This window comes from Heterodontus francisci, chromosome 42 (genome assembly GCF_036365525.1).
Source record: "Heterodontus francisci isolate sHetFra1 chromosome 42, sHetFra1.hap1, whole genome shotgun sequence".
Lineage (NCBI taxonomy): Eukaryota > Metazoa > Chordata > Chondrichthyes > Heterodontiformes > Heterodontidae > Heterodontus > Heterodontus francisci.
Window position 1 is genome coordinate 25615391 of NC_090412.1, and position 17624 is coordinate 25633014.

The following is a 17624-nucleotide window of genomic DNA, read 5'->3' on the forward strand; positions in this document are numbered from 1 at the left end:
ATTTGATGTGTGACTGTTTGAAGTGCGAAAGTTTGAATTGTGACAGTGAGATGTGTGACAGTTTGAAGTGTGACAGTATGAATTGTGACAATTTGATGTGTGACAGTTTGATGTGTGGCATTATGAAGTCTGACAGTTTGAAGTGTGACAGTTTGAATTGTGACAGCATGAAGTGTGACAATTCGAAGTGTGACAGTTTGAATGTGACAATTTGATGTGTAACAGTTTGAAGTGTGAAAGTTTGAATTGTGACAATGTGATGTGTGACAGTTTGAAGTGTGACAGTATGAAGTGTGACAATTTGATGTGTGACAGTTCGAAGTGCGACAGTATGAAGAGTGACAGTTTGAACTGTGACAATGTGATGTGTGACCGTTTGAAGTGTGACAGTATGAAGTGTGACAATTTGATGTGTGACAGTTCGAAGTTTGACAATGTGATGTGTGACAATTTGATGTGTGACAGTTTGAAGTGTGACAGTTTGAAGTGTGAAAGTTTGAATTGTGACAATTTGATGTGTGACAGCTAGAAGTTTGACAATTTGATGTGTGACAATTTGATGTGTGACAGTTTGAAGTGTGACAGTTTGAAGTGTGACAGTTTGAATTGTGACAATTTGATGTGTGACATTTTGAAGTGTGACAGTTTGAATTGTGACAATGTGATGTGTGACAGTTTGAAGTGTTACAGTTTGAAGTGTGAGAATTTGAATTGTGACACATTGATGTGTGACAGTTGGAAGTGTGACTGTTTGAATTGTTACAATGTGATGTGTGACAGTTTGAAGTGTGACAGTATGAAGTGTGACAATTTGAAGTGTGACAGTATGAAATGTGACAATTTGATGTGTGACAGTTTGAAGTGTGACAGTATGAAGTGTGACAATTTGAAGTGTGAAGGTTTGAATTGTGACAATTTGATGTGTGACAGTTTGAATTGTGACAATTTCAAGTGTGACAGTTTGAATTGTGACAGTATGAAGTGTGACAGTTTGAGGTGTGACATTTGGAAATGTGACAGTTTGAAGAGTGTCAGTTTGGGGTCGGACGTTTTGAAGTGTGACAGTTTGAAGTGTGACAATTTGAAGTGTGACAGTTATAAGTGTGACAGTTTGAAGTGTGACAGTTTGAAGTTTGACAATTTAATGTGTGACAGTTTGAAGTTTGACATTTTGATGTGTGACAGTTTGATGTGTGCCAGTTTGAACTGTGACAGTTTGAAGTGTGACAGTTTGAAGTGTGACAGTATGAAGTGTGACATTTTGATGTGTGACAGTTTGAAGTGTGACAGTATGAAGTGTGACAATTTGATGTGTGACAGTTTGAAGTGTGACAGTTTGAAATGTGACAGTTTGAAGTGTGATAGTTTCAATAGTGACAATATGATTTGTGACAGTTTGAAGTGTAACGGTATGAAGTGTGACAGTTTGAAGTGTGACAGTTTGAAGTGTTACAGTTTGAATTGTGACAGTTTGAACTGTGAGAATTTGAAGTGTGACAGTTTGAAGTGTGACAGTTTGAAGTGTGACAGTTTGAATTGTGACAATTTGATGTGTGACAGTTTGAAGAGTGACAGTTTGAATTGTGACAATTTGATGTGTGACAGTTTGAAGTGTGACAGTAAAAAGTGTGACAATTTGATGAGTGACAATTTGTATTGTGACAGTTTGAATGTGACAATTTGATGTGTGACAGTTTGAAGTGTGACAGTTTGAATTGTGACAATGTGATGTGTGACAGTTTGAAGTGTGACAGTGTGAAGTCTGACAATTTGATGTGTGACAGTTCGAAGTGCGACAGTTTGAAGTGTGACAGTTTGAATTGTGACAATTTGAAATGTTACAGTCTGAATTGTGACAGTTTGAACTGTGACAATTTGAAGTGTGACAGTTTGAAGTGTGACAGTTTGAAGTGTGACAGTTTGAATTGTGACAATTTGATGTGTGACAGTTTGAAGTGTGACAGTTTGAATTGTGACAATTTGATGTGTGACAGTTTGAAGTGTGACAGTATGAAGTGTGACAATTTGATGAGTGACAATTTGTATTGTGACAGTTTGAATGTGACAATTTGATGTGTGACAGTTTGAAGTGTGACAGTTTGAATTGTGACAATGTGATGTGTGACAGTTTGAATTGTGACAGTATGAAGTGTGACAATTTGATGTGTGACAGTTCGAAGTGCGACAGGATGAAGCGTCACAGTTGAAGTGTGACAGTTTGAAGTGTGATGGTTTGAATTGTGACAATTTCAAGTGTGACGGTTTGAAGTTTGACAATTTGATGTGTGACAGTTTGAAGTTTGGCAATTTGATGGGTGACAGTTTGAAGTGTGATAGTTTTAAGTGTGAGAGTTTGAATTGTGACAATTTGATGTGTGACTGTTTGAAGTGCGAAAGTTTGAATTGTGACAGTGAGATGTGTGACAGTTTGAAGTGTGACAGTATGAATTGTGACAATTTGATGTGTGACAGTTTGATGTGTGGCATTATGAAGTCTGACAGTTTGAAGTGTGACAGTTTGAATTGTGACAGTATGAAGTGTGACAATTCGAAGTGTGACAGTTTGAATGTGACAATTTGATGTGTAACAGTTTGAAGTGTGAAAGTTTGAATTGTGACAATGTGATGTGTGACAGTTTGAAGTGTGACAGTATGAAGTGTGACAATTTGATGTGTGACAGTTCGATGTGCGACAGTATGAAGAGTGACAGTTTGAACTGTGACAATGTGATGTGTGACCGTTTGAAGTGTGACAGTATGAAGTGTGACAATTTGATGTGTGACAGTTCGAAGTTTGACAATGTGATGTGTGACAATTTGATGTGTGACAGTTTGAAGTGTGACAGTTTGAAGTGTGAAAGTTTGAATTGTGACAATTTGATGTGTGACAGCTCGAGGTTTGACAATTTGATGTGTGACAATTTGATGTGTGACAGTTTGAAGAGTGACAGTTTGAAGTGTGACAGTTTGAATTGTGACAATTTGATGTGTGACGGTTTGAATTGTGACAATTGCAAGTGTGACAGTTTGAATTGTGACAGTTTGAAGTGTGACGGTTTGAAGTGTGACAATTGGAAACGTGACAGTTTGAAGAGTGACAGTTTGGGGTCGGACGTTTTGAAGTGTGACAGTTTGAAGTGTGACAGTTTGAAGTGTGACAGTTTGAATTGTGACAATTTGATGTGTGACATTTTGAAGTGTGACAGTTTGAATTGTGACAATGTGATGTGTGACAGTTTGAAGTGTTACAGTTTGAAGTGTGAGAATTTGAATTGTGACACATTGATATGTGACAGTTGGAAGTGTGACTGTTTGAATTGTTACAATGTGATGTGTGACAGTTTGAAGTGTGACAGTATGAAGTGTGACAATTTGAAGTGTGACAGTATGAAATGTGACAATTTGATGTGTGACAGTTTGAAGTGTGACAGTATGAAGTGTGACAATTTGAAGTGTGAAGGTTTGAATTGTGACAATTTGATGTGTGACAGTTTGAATTGTGACAATTTCAAGTGTGACAGTTTGAATTGTGACAGTATGAAGTGTGACAGTTTGAGGTGTGACATTTGGAAATGTGACAGTTTGAAGAGTGTCAGTTTGGGGTCGGACGTTTTGAAGTGTGACAGTTTGAAGTGTGACAATTTGAAGTGTGACAGTTATAAGTGTGACAGTTTGAAGTGTGACAGTTTGAAGTTTGACAATTTAATGTGTGACAGTTTGAAGTTTGACATTTTGATGTGTGACAGTTTGATGTGTGCCAGTTTGAACTGTGACAGTTTGAAGTGTGACAGTTTGAAGTGTGACAGTATGAAGTGTGACATTTTGATGTGTGACAGTTTGAAGTGTGACAGTATGAAGTGTGACAATTTGATGTGTGACAGTTTGAAGTGTGACAGTTTGAAATGTGACAGTTTGAAGTGTGATAGTTTCAATAGTGACAATATGATTTGTGACAGTTTGAAGTGTAACGGTATGAAGTGTGACAGTTTGAAGTGTGACAGTTTGAAGTGTTACAGTTTGAATTGTGACAGTTTGAACTGTGAGAATTTGAAGTGTGACAGTTTGAAGTGTGACAGTTTGAAGTGTGACAGTTTGAATTGTGACAATTTGATGTGTGACAGTTTGAAGAGTGACAGTTTGAATTGTGACAATTTGATGTGTGACAGTTTGAAGTGTGACAGTAAAAAGTGTGACAATTTGATGAGTGACAATTTGTATTGTGACAGTTTGAATGTGACAATTTGATGTGTGACAGTTTGAAGTGTGACAGTTTGAATTGTGACAATGTGATGTGTGACAGTTTGAAGTGTGACAGTGTGAAGTCTGACAATTTGATGTGTGACAGTTCGAAGTGCGACAGTTTGAAGTGTGACAGTTTGAATTGTGACAATTTGAAATGTTACAGTCTGAATTGTGACAGTTTGAACTGTGACAATTTGAAGTGTGACAGTTTGAAGTGTGACAGTTTGAAGTGTGACAGTTTGAAGTGTGACAGTTTGAATTGTGACAATTTGATGTGTGACAGTTTGAAGTGTGACAGTTTGAATTGTGACAATTTGATGTGTGACAGTTTGAAGTGTGACAGTATGAAGTGTGACAATTTGATGAGTGACAATTTGTATTGTGACAGTTTGAATGTGACAATTTGATGTGTGACAGTTTGAAGTGTGACAGTTTGAATTGTGACAATGTGATGTGTGACAGTTTGAATTGTGACAGTATGAAGTGTGACAATTTGATGTGTGACAGTTCGAAGTGCGACAGGATGAAGCGTCACAGTTGAAGTGTGACAGTTTGAAGTGTGATGGTTTGAATTGTGACAATTTCAAGTGTGACGGTTTGAAGTTTGACAATTTGATGTGTGACAGTTTGAAGTTTGGCAATTTGATGGGTGACAGTTTGAAGTGTGATAGTTTTAAGTGTGAGAGTTTGAATTGTGACAATTTGATGTGTGACTGTTTGAAGTGCGAAAGTTTGAATTGTGACAGTGAGATGTGTGACAGTTTGAAGTGTGACAGTATGAATTGTGACAATTTGATGTGTGACAGTTTGATGTGTGGCATTATGAAGTCTGACAGTTTGAAGTGTGACAGTTTGAATTGTGACAGTATGAAGTGTGACAATTCGAAGTGTGACAGTTTGAATGTGACAATTTGATGTGTAACAGTTTGAAGTGTGACAGTATGAAGTGTGACAATTTGATGTGTGACAGTTCGATGTGCGACAGTATGAAGAGTGACAGTTTGAACTGTGACAATGTGATGTGTGACCGTTTGAAGTGTGACAGTATGAAGTGTGACAATTTGATGTGTGACAGTTCGAAGTTTGACAATGTGATGTGTGACAATTTGATGTGTGACAGTTTGAAGTGTGACAGTTTGAAGTGTGAAAGTTTGAATTGTGACAATTTGATGTGTGACAGCTCGAGGTTTGACAATTTGATGTGTGACAATTTGATGTGTGACAGTTTGAAGAGTGACAGTTTGAAGTGTGACAGTTTGAATTGTGACAATTTGATGTGTGACGGTTTGAATTGTGACAATTGCAAGTGTGACAGTTTGAATTGTGACAGTTTGAAGTGTGACGGTTTGAAGTGTGACAATTGGAAACGTGACAGTTTGAAGAGTGACAGTTTGGGGTCGGACGTTTTGAAGTGTGACAGTTTGAAGTGTGACAATTTGAAGTGTGACAGTTATAAGTGTGACAGTTTTAAGTGTGACAGTTTGAAGTTTGACAATTTAATGTGTGACAGGTTGAAGTGTGACCATTTGAATTGTGACAATTTGATGTGTGACAGTTTGAAGTGTGACAGTATGAAGTGTGACATTTTGATGTGTGACAGTTCGAAGTGTGACAGTATGAAGTGTGACAATTTGATGTGTGACAGTTTGAAGTGTGACAGTATGAAGAGTGAGAATTTGAAGTGTCATGGTTTGAATTGTGACAATTTGATGTGTGACAGCTTGAAGTGTGACAGTTTGAAGTGTGACAGTTTGAAGTGTGATAGTTTCAATTGTGACAATATGATTTGTGACAGTTTGAAGTGTAACAGTATGAAGTGTGACAGTTTGTCGTGTGACAGTTTGAAGTGTGACAGTTTGAAGTGTGACAATTTGAAATGTGACATTTTGAAGTGTGACAGTTTGAAGTGTGACAGTTTGAAGAGTGACAGTGTGAAATGTGACAGTTTGAATTGTGACAGTTTGAAGTGTGGCAGTTTGAATTGCGACAATTTGAAATGTTACAGTTTGAATTGTGACAGTTTGAACTGTGACAATTTGAAGTGTGACAGTTTGAATTGTGACAGTTTGAAGTGTGACAGTTTGAATTGTGACAATTTGATGTGTGACAGTTTGAAGTGTGACAGTTTGAATTGTGACAATGTGATGTGTGACAGTTTGAAGTGCGACAGTATGAAGTGTGACAGTTGAAGTGTGACAGTTTGAAGTGTGATGGTTTGAATTGTGACAATTTAAAGTGTGACAGTTTGAAGTTTGACAATTTGATGTGTGACAGTTTGAAGTTTGGCAATTTGATGGGTGACAGTTTGAAGTGTGATAGTTTGAAGTGTGAGAGTTTGAATTGTGACAATTTGATGTGTGACTGTTTGAAGTGCGAAAGTTTGAATTGTGACAGTGAGATGTGTGACAGTTTGAAGTGTGACAGTATGAATTGTGACAATTTGATGTGTGACAGTTTGATGTGTGGCATTATGAAGTCTGACAGTTTGAAGTGTGACAGTTTGAATTGTGACAGTATGAAGTGTGACAATTCGAAGTGTGACAGTTTGAATGTGACAATTTGATGTGTGACTGTTTGAAGTGCGAAAGTTTGAATTGTGACAGTGAGATGTGTGACAGTTTGAAGTGTGACAGTATGAAGTGTGACAATTTGATGTGTGACAGTTCGAAGTGCGACAGTATGAAGAGTGACAGTTTGAACTGTGACAATGCGATGTGTGACCGTTTGAAGTGTGACAGTATGAAGTGTGACAATTTGATGTGTGACAGTTCGAAGTTTGACAATGTGATGTGTGACAATTTGATGTGTGACAGTTTGAAGTGTGACAGTTTGAAGTGTGAAAGTTTGAATTGTGACAATTTGATGTGTGACAGCTCGAAGTTTGACAATTTGATGTGTGACAATTTGATGTGTGACAGTTTGAAGTGTGACAGTTTGAAGTGTGACAGTTTGAATTGTGACAATTTGATGTGTGACATTTTGAAGTGTGACAGTTTGAATTGTGACAATGTGATGTGTGACAGTTTGAAGTGTTACAGTTTGAAGTGTGAGAATTTGATGTGTGACAGTTTGAAGATTGACAATTTAATGCGTGACAGTTTGAAGTGTTACAGTTTGAAGTGTACAAAATTTGATGTATGACAGTTGGAAGTGTGACAGTTTGAATTGTGACAATGTGATGTGTGACAGTTTGAAGTGTGACAGTATGAAGTGTGACAATTTGATGTGTGACAGTTTGAAGTGTGACAGTATGAAGTGTGACAATTTGAAGTGTGATGGTTTGAATAGTGACAATTTGATGTGTGACAGTTAGAAGTGTGAAAATTTGATGTGTGACAGTATGAAGTGTGACAGTATGAAGTGTGACAATTTGAAGTGTGATGGTTTGAATTGTGACAAATTGATGTGTGACAGTTGGAAGTGTGACTGTTTGAATTGTTACAATGTGATGTGTGACAGTTTGAAGTGTGACAGTATGAAGTGTGACAATTTGAAGTGTGACAGTATGAAATGTGACAATTTGATGTGTGACAGTTTGAAGTGTGACAGTATGAAGTGTGACAATTTGAAGTGTGAAGGTTTGAATTGTGACAAATTGATGTGTGACAGTTGGAAATGTGACAGTTTGAAGAGTGTCAGTTTGGGGTCGGACGTTTTGAAGTGTGACAGTTTGAAGTGTGACAATTTGAAGTGTGACAGTTATAAGTGTGACAGTTTGAAGTGTGACAGTTTGAAGTTTGACAATTTAATGTGTGACAGTTTGAAGTTTGACATTTTGATGTGTGACAGTTTGATGTGTGCCAGTTTGAACTGTGACAGTTTGAAGTGTGACAGTTTGAATTGTGACAATTTGTTGTGTGACAGTTTGAAGTGTGACAGCTTGAGTTGTGACAATGTGATGTGTGACAGTTTGAAGTGTGACAGTATGAAGTGTGACATTTTGATGTGTGACAGTTTGAAGTGTGACAGTATGAAGTGTGACAATTTGATGTGTGACAGTTTGAAGTGTGACAGTTTGAATTGTGACAATTTGATGTGTGACGGTTTGAATTGTGACAATTGCAAGTGTGACAGTTTGAATTGTGACAGTTTGAAGTGTGACGGTTTGAAGTGTGACAATTGGAAATGTGACAGTTTGAAGAGTGACAGTTTGGGGTCGGACGTTTTGAAGTGTGACAGTTTGAAGTGTGACAATTTGAAGTGTGACAGTTATAAGTGTGACAGTTTGAAGTGTGACAGTTTGAATTGTGACAATTTGATGTGTGACAGTTCGAAGTGCGACAGGATGAAGTGTCACAGTTGAAGTGTGACAGTTTGAAGTGTGATGGTTTGAATTGTGACAATTTCAAGTGTGACGGTTTGAAGTTTGACAATTTGATGTGTGACAGTTTGAAGTTTGGCAATTTGATGGGTGACAGTTTGAAGTGTGATAGTTTGAAGTGTGAGTGTTTGAATTGTGACAATTTGATGTGTGACTGTTTGAAGTGCGAAAGTTTGAATTGTGACAGTGAGATGTGTGACAGTTTGAAGTGTGACAGTATGAATTGTGACAATTTGATGTGTGACAGTTTGATGTGTGGTATTATGAAGTCTGACAGTTTGAAGTGTGACAGTTTGAATTGTGACAGTATGAAGTGTGACAATTCGAAGTGTGACAGTTTGAATGTGACAATTTGATGTGTAACAGTTTGAAGTGTGAAAGTTTGAATTGTGACAATGTGATGTGTGACAGTTTGAAGTGTGACAGTATGAAGTGTGACAATTTGATGTGTGACAGTTCGAAGTGCGACAGTATGAAGAGTGACAGTTTGACCTGTGACAATGTGATGTGTGACCGTTTGAAGTGTGACAGTATGAAGTGTGACAATTTGATGTGTGACAGTTCGAAGTTTGACAATGTGAAGTGTGACAATTTGATGTGTGACAGTTTGAAGTGTGACAGTTTGAAGTGTGAAAGTTTGAATTGTGACAATTTGATGTGTGACAGCTCGAAGTTTGACAATTTGATGTGTGACAATTTGATGTGTGACAGTTTGAAGTGTGACAGTTTGAAGTGTGACAGTTTGAATTGTGACAATTTGATGTGTGACGGTTTGAATTGTGACAATTGCAAGTGTGACAGTTTGAATTGTGACAGTTTGAAGTGTGACGGTTTGAAGTGTGACAATTGGAAATGTGACAGTTTGAAGAGTGACAGTTTGGGGTCGGACGTTTTGAAGTGTGACAGTTTGAAGTGTGACAATTTGAAGTGTAACAGTTATAAGTGTGACAGTTTGAAGTGTGACAGTTTGAAGTTTGACAATTTAATGTGTGACAGGTTGAAGTTTGACATTTTGATATGTGACAGTTTGATGTGTGCCAGTTTGAACTGTGACAGTTTGAAGTGTGACAGTTTGAATTGTGACAATTTGTTGTGTGACAGTTTGAAGTGTGACAGCTTGAGTTGTGACAATGTGATGTGTGACAGTTTGAAGTGTGACAGTATGAAGTGTGACATTTTGATGTGTGGCAGTTTGAAGTGTGACAGTATGAAGTGTGACAATTTGATGTGTGACAGTTTGAAGTGTGACAGTTTGAATTGTGACAATTTGATGTGTGACGGTTTGAATTGTGACAATTGCAAGTGTGACAGTTTGAATTGTGACAGTTTGAAGTGTGACGGTTTGAAGTGTGACAATTGGAAATGTGACAGTTTGAAGAGTGACAGTTTGGGGTCGGACGTTTTGAAGTGTGACAGTTTGAAGTGTGACAATTTGAAGTGTGACAGTTATAAGTGTGACAGTTTGAAGTGTGACAGTTTGAATTGTGACAATTTGATGTGTGACAGTTCGAAGTGCGACAGGATGAAGTGTCACAGTTGAAGTGTGACAGTTTGAAGTGTGATGGTTTGAATTGTGACAATTTCAAGTGTGACGGTTTGAAGTTTGACAATTTGATGTGTGACAGTTTGAAGTTTGGCAATTTGATGGGTGACAGTTTGAAGTGTGATAGTTTGAAGTGTGAGTGTTTGAATTGTGACAATTTGATGTGTGACTGTTTGAAGTGCGAAAGTTTGAATTGTGACAGTGAGATGTGTGACAGTTTGAAGTGTGACAGTATGAATTGTGACAATTTGATGTGTGACAGTTTGATGTGTGGTATTATGAAGTCTGACAGTTTGAAGTGTGACAGTTTGAATTGTGACAGTATGAAGTGTGACAATTCGAAGTGTGACAGTTTGAATGTGACAATTTGATGTGTAACAGTTTGAAGTGTGAAAGTTTGAATTGTGACAATGTGATGTGTGACAGTTTGAAGTGTGACAGTATGAAGTGTGACAATTTGATGTGTGACAGTTCGAAGTGCGACAGTATGAAGAGTGACAGTTTGACCTGTGACAATGTGATGTGTGACCGTTTGAAGTGTGACAGTATGAAGTGTGACAATTTGATGTGTGACAGTTCGAAGTTTGACAATGTGAAGTGTGACAATTTGATGTGTGACAGTTTGAAGTGTGACAGTTTGAAGTGTGAAAGTTTGAATTGTGACAATTTGATGTGTGACAGCTCGAAGTTTGACAATTTGATGTGTGACAATTTGATGTGTGACAGTTTGAAGTGTGACAGTTTGAAGTGTGACAGTTTGAATTGTGACAATTTGATGTGTGACGGTTTGAATTGTGACAATTGCAAGTGTGACAGTTTGAATTGTGACAGTTTGAAGTGTGACGGTTTGAAGTGTGACAATTGGAAATGTGACAGTTTGAAGAGTGACAGTTTGGGGTCGGACGTTTTGAAGTGTGACAGTTTGAAGTGTGACAATTTGAAGTGTAACAGTTATAAGTGTGACAGTTTGAAGTGTGACAGTTTGAAGTTTGACAATTTAATGTGTGACAGGTTGAAGTTTGACATTTTGATATGTGACAGTTTGATGTGTGCCAGTTTGAACTGTGACAGTTTGAAGTGTGACAGTTTGAATTGTGACAATTTGTTGTGTGACAGTTTGAAGTGTGACCATTTGAATTGTGACAATTTGATGTGTGACAGTTTGAAGTGTGACAGTATGAAGTGTGACATTTTGATGTGTGACAGTTCGAAGTGTGACAGTATGAAGTGTGACAATTTGATGTGTGACAGTTTGAAGTGTGACAGTATGAAGAGTGACAATTTGAAGTGTCATGGTTTGAATTGTGACAATTTGATGTGTGACAGCTTGAAGTGTGACAGTTTGAAGTGTGACAGTTTGAAGTGTGATAGTTTCAATTGGGACAATATGATTTGTGACAGTTTGAAGTGTAACAGTATGAAGTGTGACAGTTTGTCGTGTGACAGTTTGAAGTGTGACAATTTGAAATGTGACATTTTGAAGTGTGACAGTTTGAAGTGTGACAGTTTGAAGAGTGACAGTGTGAAATGTGACAGTTTGAATTGTGACGGTTTGAAGTGTGGCAGTTTGAATTGTGACAATTTGAAATGTTACAGTTTGAATTGTGACAGTTTGAACTGTGACAATTTGAAGTGTGACAGTTTGAAGTGTGACAGTTTGAAGTGTGACAGTTTGAATTGTGACAATTTGATGTGTGACAGTTTGAAGTGTGACACTATGAAGTGTGACAATTTGATGAGTGACAATTTGTATTGTGACAGTTTGAATGTGACAATTTGATGTGTGACAGTTTGAAGTATGACAGTATGAATTGTGACAATTTGATGAGTGACAATTTGTATTGTGACAGTTTGAATGTGACAATTTGATGTGTGACAGTTTGAAGTGTGACAGTTTGAATTGTGACAATGTGATGTGTGACAGTTTGAAGTGTGACAGTATGAAGTGTGACAATTTGATGTGTGACAGTTCGAAGTGCGACAGTATGAAGTGTCACAGTTGAAGTGTGACAGTTTGAAGTGTGATGGTTTGAATTGTGACAATTTAAAGTGTGACAGTTTGAAGTTTGACAATTTGATGTGTGACAGTTTGAAGTTTGGCAATTTGATGGGTGACAGTTTGAAGTGTGATAGTTTGAAGTGTGAGAGTTTGAATTGTGACAATTTGATGTGTGACTGTTTGAAGTGCGAAAGTTTGAATTGTGACAGTGAGATGTGTGACAGTTTGAAGTGTGAAAGTATGAATTGTGACAATTTGATGTGTGACAGTTTGATGTGTGGTATTATGAAGTCTGACAGTTTGAAGTGTGACAGTTTGAATTGTGACAGTATGAAGTGTGACAATTCGAAGTGTGACAGTTTGAATGTGACAATTTGATGTGTAACAGTTTGAAGTGTGAAAGTTTGAATTGTGACAATGTGATGTGTGACAGTTTGAAGTGTGACAGTATGAAGTGTGACAATTTGATGTGTGACAGTTCGAAGTGCGACAGTATGAAGAGTGACAGTTTGATGTGTGACAGTTTGAAGTGTGACAGTTTGAAGTGTGAAAGTTTGAATTGTGACAATTTGATGTGTGACAGCTCGAAGTTTGACAATTTGATGTGTGACAATTTGATGTGTGACAGTTTGAAGTGTGACAGTTTGAAGTGTGACAGTTTGAATTGTGACAATTTGATGTGTGACATTTTGAAGTGTGACAGTTTGAATTGTGACAATGTGATGTCTGACAGTTTGAAGTGTTACAGTTTGAAGTTTGAGAATTTGATGTGTGACAGTTTGAAGTTTGACAATTTAATGCGTGACAGTTTGAAGTGTTACAGTTTGAAGTGTGACAATTTGATGTATGACAGTTGGAAGTGTGACAGTTTGAATTGTGACAATGTGATGTGTGACAGTTTGATGTGTGACAGTATGAAGTGTGACAATTTGAAGTGTGATGGTTTGAATAGTGACAATTTGATGTGTGACAGTTAGAAGTGTGAAAATTTGATGTGTGACAGTTTGAAGTGCGACAGTATGAAGTGTGACAATTTGAAGTGTGATGGTTTGAATTGTGACAAATTGATGTGTGACAGTTGGAAGTGTGACTGTTTGAATTGTTACAATGTGATGTGTGACAGTTTGAAGTGTGACAGTATGAAGTGTGACAATTTGAAGTGTGACAGTATGAAATGTGACAATTTGATGTGTGACAGTTTGAAGTGTGACAGTATGAAGTGTGACAATTTGAAGTGTGAAGGTTTGAATTGTGACAATTTGATGTGTGACAGTTTGAATTGTGACAATTTCAAGTGTGACGGTTTGAATTGTGACAGTATGAAGTGTGACGGTTTGAGGTGTGACATTTGGAAATGTGACAGATTGAAGAGTGTCAGTTTGGGGTCGGACGTTTTGAAGTGTGACAGTTTGAAGTGTGCCAGTTTGAACTGTGACAGTTTGAAGTGTGACAGTTTGAATTGTGACAATTTGTTGTGTGACAGTTTGAAGTGTGACAGCTTGAGTTGTGACAATGTGATGTGTGACAGTTTGAAGTGTGACAGTATGAAGTGTGACATTTTGATGTGTGACAGTTTGAAGTGTGACAGTATGAAGTGTGACAATTTGATGTGTGACAGTTTGAAGTGTGACAGTTTGAAATGTGACAGTTTGAAGTGTGATAGTTTCAATTGTGACAATATGATTTGTGACAGTTTGAAGTGTAACAGTATGAAGTGTGACAGTTTGAAGTGTGACGGTTTGAAGTGTGACAGTTTGAAGTGTGACAATTTGAAATGTGACATTTTGAAGTGTGACAGTTTGAAGTTTGACAATGTGATGTGTGACAATTTGATGTGTGACAGTTTGAAGTGTGAAAGTTTGAATTGTGACAATTTGATGTGTGACAGCTCGAAGTTTGACAATTTGATGTGTGACAATTTGATGTGTGACAGTTTGAAGTGTGACAGTTTGAATTGTGACAATTTGATGTGTGACGGTTTGAATTGTGACAATTGCAAGTGTGACAGTTTGAATTGTGACAGTTTGAAGTGTGACGGTTTGAAGTGTGACAATTGGAAATGTGACAGTTTGAAGAGTGACAGTTTGGGGTCGGACGTTTTGAAGTGTGACAGTTTGAAGTGTGACAGTTTGAAGTGTGACAGTTTGAATTGTGACAATTTGATGTGTGACAGTTCGAAGTGCGACAGTATGAAGTGTCACAGTTGAAGTGTGACAGTTTGAAGTGTGATGGTTTGAATTGTGACAATTTCAAGTGTGACGGTTTGAAGTTTGACAATTTGATGTGTGACAGTTTGAAGTTTGGCAATTTGATGGGTGACAGTTTGAAGTGTGATAGTTTGAAGTGTGAGTGTTTGAATTGTGACAATTTGATGTGTGACTGTTTGAAGTGCGAAAGTTTGAATTGTGACAGTGAGATGTGTGACAGTTTGAAGTGTGACAGTATGAATTGTGACAATTTGATGTGTGACAGTTTGATGTGTGGTATTATGAAGTCTGACAGTTTGAAGTGTGACAGTTTGAATTGTGACAGTATGAAGTGTGACAATTCGAAGTGTGACAGTTTGAATGTGACAATTTGATGTGTAACAGTTTGAAGTGTGAAAGTTTGAATTGTGACAATGTGATGTGTGACAGTTTGAAGTGTGACAGTATGAAGTGTGACAATTTGATGTGTGACAGTTCGAAGTGCGACAGTATGAAGAGTGACAGTTTGACCTGTGACAATGTGATGTGTGACCGTTTGAAGTGTGACAGTATGAAGTGTGACAATTTGATGTGTGACAGTTCGAAGTTTGACAATGTGAAGTGTGACAATTTGATGTGTGACAGTTTGAAGTGTGACAGTTTGAAGTGTGAAAGTTTGAATTGTGACAATTTGATGTGTGACAGCTCGAAGTTTGACAATTTGATGTGTGACAATTTGATGTGTGACAGTTTGAAGTGTGACAGTTTGAAGTGTGACAGTTTGAATTGTGACAATTTGATGTGTGACGGTTTGAATTGTGACAATTGCAAGTGTGACAGTTTGAATTGTGACAGTTTGAAGTGTGACGGTTTGAAGTGTGACAATTGGAAATGTGACAGTTTGAAGAGTGACAGTTTGGGGTCGGACGTTTTGAAGTGTGACAGTTTGAAGTGTGACAATTTGAAGTGTAACAGTTATAAGTGTGACAGTTTGAAGTGTGACAGTTTGAAGTTTGACAATTTAATGTGTGACAGGTTGAAGTTTGACATTTTGATATGTGACAGTTTGATGTGTGCCAGTTTGAACTGTGACAGTTTGAAGTGTGACAGTTTGAATTGTGACAATTTGTTGTGTGACAGTTTGAAGTGTGACCATTTGAATTGTGACAATTTGATGTGTGACAGTTTGAAGTGTGACAGTATGAAGTGTGACATTTTGATGTGTGACAGTTCGAAGTGTGACAGTATGAAGTGTGACAATTTGATGTGTGACAGTTTGAAGTGTGACAGTATGAAGAGTGACAATTTGAAGTGTCATGGTTTGAATTGTGACAATTTGATGTGTGACAGCTTGAAGTGTGACAGTTTGAAGTGTGACAGTTTGAAGTGTGATAGTTTCAATTGGGACAATATGATTTGTGACAGTTTGAAGTGTAACAGTATGAAGTGTGACAGTTTGTCGTGTGACAGTTTGAAGTGTGACAATTTGAAATGTGACATTATGAAGTGTGACAGTTTGAAGTGTGACAGTTTGAAGAGTGACAGTGTGAAATGTGACAGTTTGAATTGTGACGGTTTGAAGTGTGGCAGTTTGAATTGTGACAATTTGAAATGTTACAGTTTGAATTGTGACAGTTTGAACTGTGACAATTTGAAGTGTGACAGTTTGAAGTGTGACAGTTTGAAGTGTGACAGTTTGAATTGTGACAATTTGATGTGTGACAGTTTGAAGTGTGACACTATGAAGTGTGACAATTTGATGAGTGACAATTTGTATTGTGACAGTTTGAATGTGACAATTTGATGTGTGACAGTTTGAAGTATGACAGTATGAATTGTGACAATTTGATGAGTGACAATTTGTATTGTGACAGTTTGAATGTGACAATTTGATGTGTGACAGTTTGAAGTGTGACAGTTTGAATTGTGACAATGTGATGTGTGACAGTTTGAAGTGTGACAGTATGAAGTGTGACAATTTGATGTGTGACAGTTCGAAGTGCGACAGTATGAAGTGTCACAGTTGAAGTGTGACAGTTTGAAGTGTGATGGTTTGAATTGTGACAATTTAAAGTGTGACAGTTTGAAGTTTGACAATTTGATGTGTGACAGTTTGAAGTTTGGCAATTTGATGGGTGACAGTTTGAAGTGTGATAGTTTGAAGTGTGAGAGTTTGAATTGTGACAATTTGATGTGTGACTGTTTGAAGTGCGAAAGTTTGAATTGTGACAGTGAGATGTGTGACAGTTTGAAGTGTGAAAGTATGAATTGTGACAATTTGATGTGTGACAGTTTGATGTGTGGTATTATGAAGTCTGACAGTTTGAAGTGTGACAGTTTGAATTGTGACAGTATGAAGTGTGACAATTCGAAGTGTGACAGTTTGAATGTGACAATTTGATGTGTAACAGTTTGAAGTGTGAAAGTTTGAATTGTGACAATGTGATGTGTGACAGTTTGAAGTGTGACAGTATGAAGTGTGACAATTTGATGTGTGACAGTTCGAAGTGCGACAGTATGAAGAGTGACAGTTTGATGTGTGACAGTTTGAAGTGTGACAGTTTGAAGTGTGAAAGTTTGAATTGTGACAATTTGATGTGTGACAGCTCGAAGTTTGACAATTTGATGTGTGACAATTTGATGTGTGACAGTTTGAAGTGTGACAGTTTGAAGTGTGACAGTTTGAATTGTGACAATTTGATGTGTGACATTTTGAAGTGTGACAGTTTGAATTGTGACAATGTGATGTCTGACAGTTTGAAGTGTTACAGTTTGAAGTTTGAGAATTTGATGTGTGACAGTTTGAAGTTTGACAATTTAATGCGTGACAGTTTGAAGTGTTACAGTTTGAAGTGTGACAATTTGATGTATGACAGTTGGAAGTGTGACAGTTTGAATTGTGACAATGTGATGTGTGACAGTTTGAAGTGTGACAGTATGAAGTGTGACAATTTGAAGTGTGATGGTTTGAATAGTGACAATTTGATGTGTGACAGTTAGAAGTGTGAAAATTTGATGTGTGACAGTTTGAAGTGTGACAGTATGAAGTGTGACAATTTGAAGTGTGATGGTTTGAATTGTGACAAATTGATGTGTGACAGTTGGAAGTGTGACTGTTTGAATTGTTACAATGTGATGTGTGACAGTTTGAAGTGTGACAGTATGAAGTGTGACAATTTGAAGTGTGACAGTATGAAATGTGACAATTTGATGTGTGACAGTTTGAAGTGTGACAGTATGAAGTGTGACAATTTGAAGTGTGAAGGTTTGAATTGTGACAATTTGATGTGTGACAGTTTGAATTGTGACAATTTCAAGTGTGACGGTTTGAAT

At 37.3% G+C, this 17624-nt stretch overlaps 5 protein-coding genes across 5 annotated transcripts; all 5 read left to right on the plus strand.

Annotated features, from left to right (window-relative positions):
* Positions 1-4887: 4887 nt before the first annotated feature.
* On the plus strand, positions 4888-6805 carry LOC137355375 (keratin-associated protein 12-2-like). The gene is made up of 3 exons (XM_068020368.1): positions 4888-5129; positions 5843-5998; positions 6547-6805. Exons 1-3 carry the CDS (start codon positions 4888-4890, stop codon positions 6803-6805), a joined length of 657 nt encoding a protein of 218 aa, XP_067876469.1.
* A 44-nt stretch (positions 6806-6849) lies between these two features.
* LOC137355376 (antistasin-like) lies at positions 6850-12109 on the plus strand. The gene is made up of 4 exons (XM_068020369.1): positions 6850-7026; positions 8512-8869; positions 10077-10449; positions 11986-12109. Exons 1-4 carry the CDS (start codon positions 6850-6852, stop codon positions 12107-12109), a joined length of 1032 nt encoding a protein of 343 aa, XP_067876470.1.
* A 104-nt stretch (positions 12110-12213) lies between these two features.
* Positions 12214-13082, plus strand: LOC137355377 (rhoptry surface protein CERLI2-like). Its single transcript, XM_068020370.1, has 2 exons — positions 12214-12455; positions 12884-13082. The coding sequence occupies exons 1-2, from the start codon at positions 12214-12216 to the stop codon at positions 13080-13082; spliced, it is 441 nt and encodes a 146-aa protein (XP_067876471.1).
* A 285-nt stretch (positions 13083-13367) lies between these two features.
* Positions 13368-16318, plus strand: LOC137355378 (rhoptry surface protein CERLI2-like). The gene is made up of 3 exons (XM_068020371.1): positions 13368-13478; positions 14279-14658; positions 16195-16318. The coding sequence occupies exons 1-3, from the start codon at positions 13368-13370 to the stop codon at positions 16316-16318; spliced, it is 615 nt and encodes a 204-aa protein (XP_067876472.1).
* Positions 16319-16422: 104 nt separating this feature from the next.
* Positions 16423-17291, plus strand: LOC137355379 (rhoptry surface protein CERLI2-like). Its single transcript, XM_068020372.1, has 2 exons — positions 16423-16664; positions 17093-17291. The coding sequence occupies exons 1-2, from the start codon at positions 16423-16425 to the stop codon at positions 17289-17291; spliced, it is 441 nt and encodes a 146-aa protein (XP_067876473.1).
* Positions 17292-17624: the final 333 nt, after the last annotated feature.